This window comes from Numida meleagris, unplaced genomic scaffold (genome assembly GCF_002078875.1).
Source record: "Numida meleagris isolate 19003 breed g44 Domestic line unplaced genomic scaffold, NumMel1.0 unplaced_Scaffold303, whole genome shotgun sequence".
Lineage (NCBI taxonomy): Eukaryota > Metazoa > Chordata > Aves > Galliformes > Numididae > Numida > Numida meleagris.
In genome coordinates, this window is record NW_018364544.1 from 1 (window position 1) to 1,237 (window position 1,237).

Below are 1,237 nucleotides of genomic sequence, written 5' to 3' on the forward strand. Positions count from 1 at the left end.
CTTTGGGGTTGTCACCATCCCCTCGTGTCCTGTCCCCATTTGGTGCCACCACATTTCGCAGGGGTTCCCCATCGTGGTGGTGGGTGACACTTTGAGGTTGTCACCATCCCCTCGTGTCCTGTCCTCAGCGTCACCATGGATCTGCTCACCGCCGTGGGCTGTGCCGGCGCTGTGCTCCTGGTGACAGTGACAGTGGCACTGCTCGGAGCGGCCCATCACTTGGGGCTCCTCTACCAGCTCTTCCACAAGGTAGGGTGAAATGAGCCAAAAACACCGTGTTTGGTTTTTTTTTTGTCGGTTCAATCCCCCTTTGTTTTCTCAACCCTCGCCCTCCTCCCCGCGCAGGTGGAACCCAGAAGTCCCCGTCACGGCGGCGAGCTGGTGGCCGATGTGCTGAAGGCTCACGGCGTCCGCTTCGTCTTCGCGTTGGCCGGCGGCCACATCTCGCCCATATTGGTGGCCGCCGAGAAGGTGGGCATCCGCGTGGTGGACACGCGGCACGAGGCCACCGCCGTCTTCGCCGCCGATGCCGTCTCCAGGCTCTCAGGTACGGATGGGGCATGAGGGACCCAGTAGGCAACATAGAGCTCATGGCCAACGCCTTCCTCTTCCCCAAAGGATGGAGGGTTTGGGGGTGTCCCACCTTTATGAGGTTGTGGTTGAGTGGAGCACTCTATGGGTCTCTCCATGAAGGGGTTTTTCTGTATTTATTCTCAACCCAAACTCATTTGGGATCTCCAGTCTCAGTGGGATGAGGGGAGGTAGATCTCATGGCCAACGCCTTCCACTTCCTGAAAGTATGGAGGGTTTGGGGGTATCCCAGTTCTGTGGGTTCCCAGTTGAGTAGAGCACTCTATGGGTCTCTCCATGAAAGGGATTTCTCCCCATTTAATCCCACCCCAAACTCATTTGGGATCTCCAGTGTCAATGGGACGAGGGGAGGTAGATCTCATGGCTGACACCTTCCTCTTCCCCAAAGGATGGAGGATTTTGGGGGTATCCCAGTTTTGTGGGATCCCAGTTGAGTGGAGCACTCTATGGGTCTGTCCATGAAGGGATTTCTGCCCATTTAATCTCGCTCCAAAGTCATTTGCGATCTCCGGTCTCAATGGGATGAGGGGAGGTAGATCTCATGGCCAACGCCTTCCTCTTCCTCAAAGGATGGAGGGTTTTGGGGTGTCCTACCTTTGTGGGGTTGCGGTTGAGTGGAACGCTCTGTGGGTCCATGAATGGGTTT

The 1,237-nt window shown here is 56.5% G+C and overlaps 1 protein-coding gene across 1 annotated transcript in view; it reads left to right on the forward strand.

Annotated features, from left to right (window-relative positions):
• Nucleotides 1–32: 32 nt before the first annotated feature.
• ILVBL (ilvB acetolactate synthase like) overlaps nucleotides 33–1,237 on the forward strand; it is a gene marked incomplete at its 3' end in the record, with an annotated part of 6,999 nt that continues 5,794 nt past the window's right edge. The window contains 2 exon segments of the mRNA XM_021382886.1: nucleotides 33–249; nucleotides 346–547. Of these exon segments, the coding sequence (XP_021238561.1) occupies nucleotides 136–249; nucleotides 346–547 (316 nt within the window).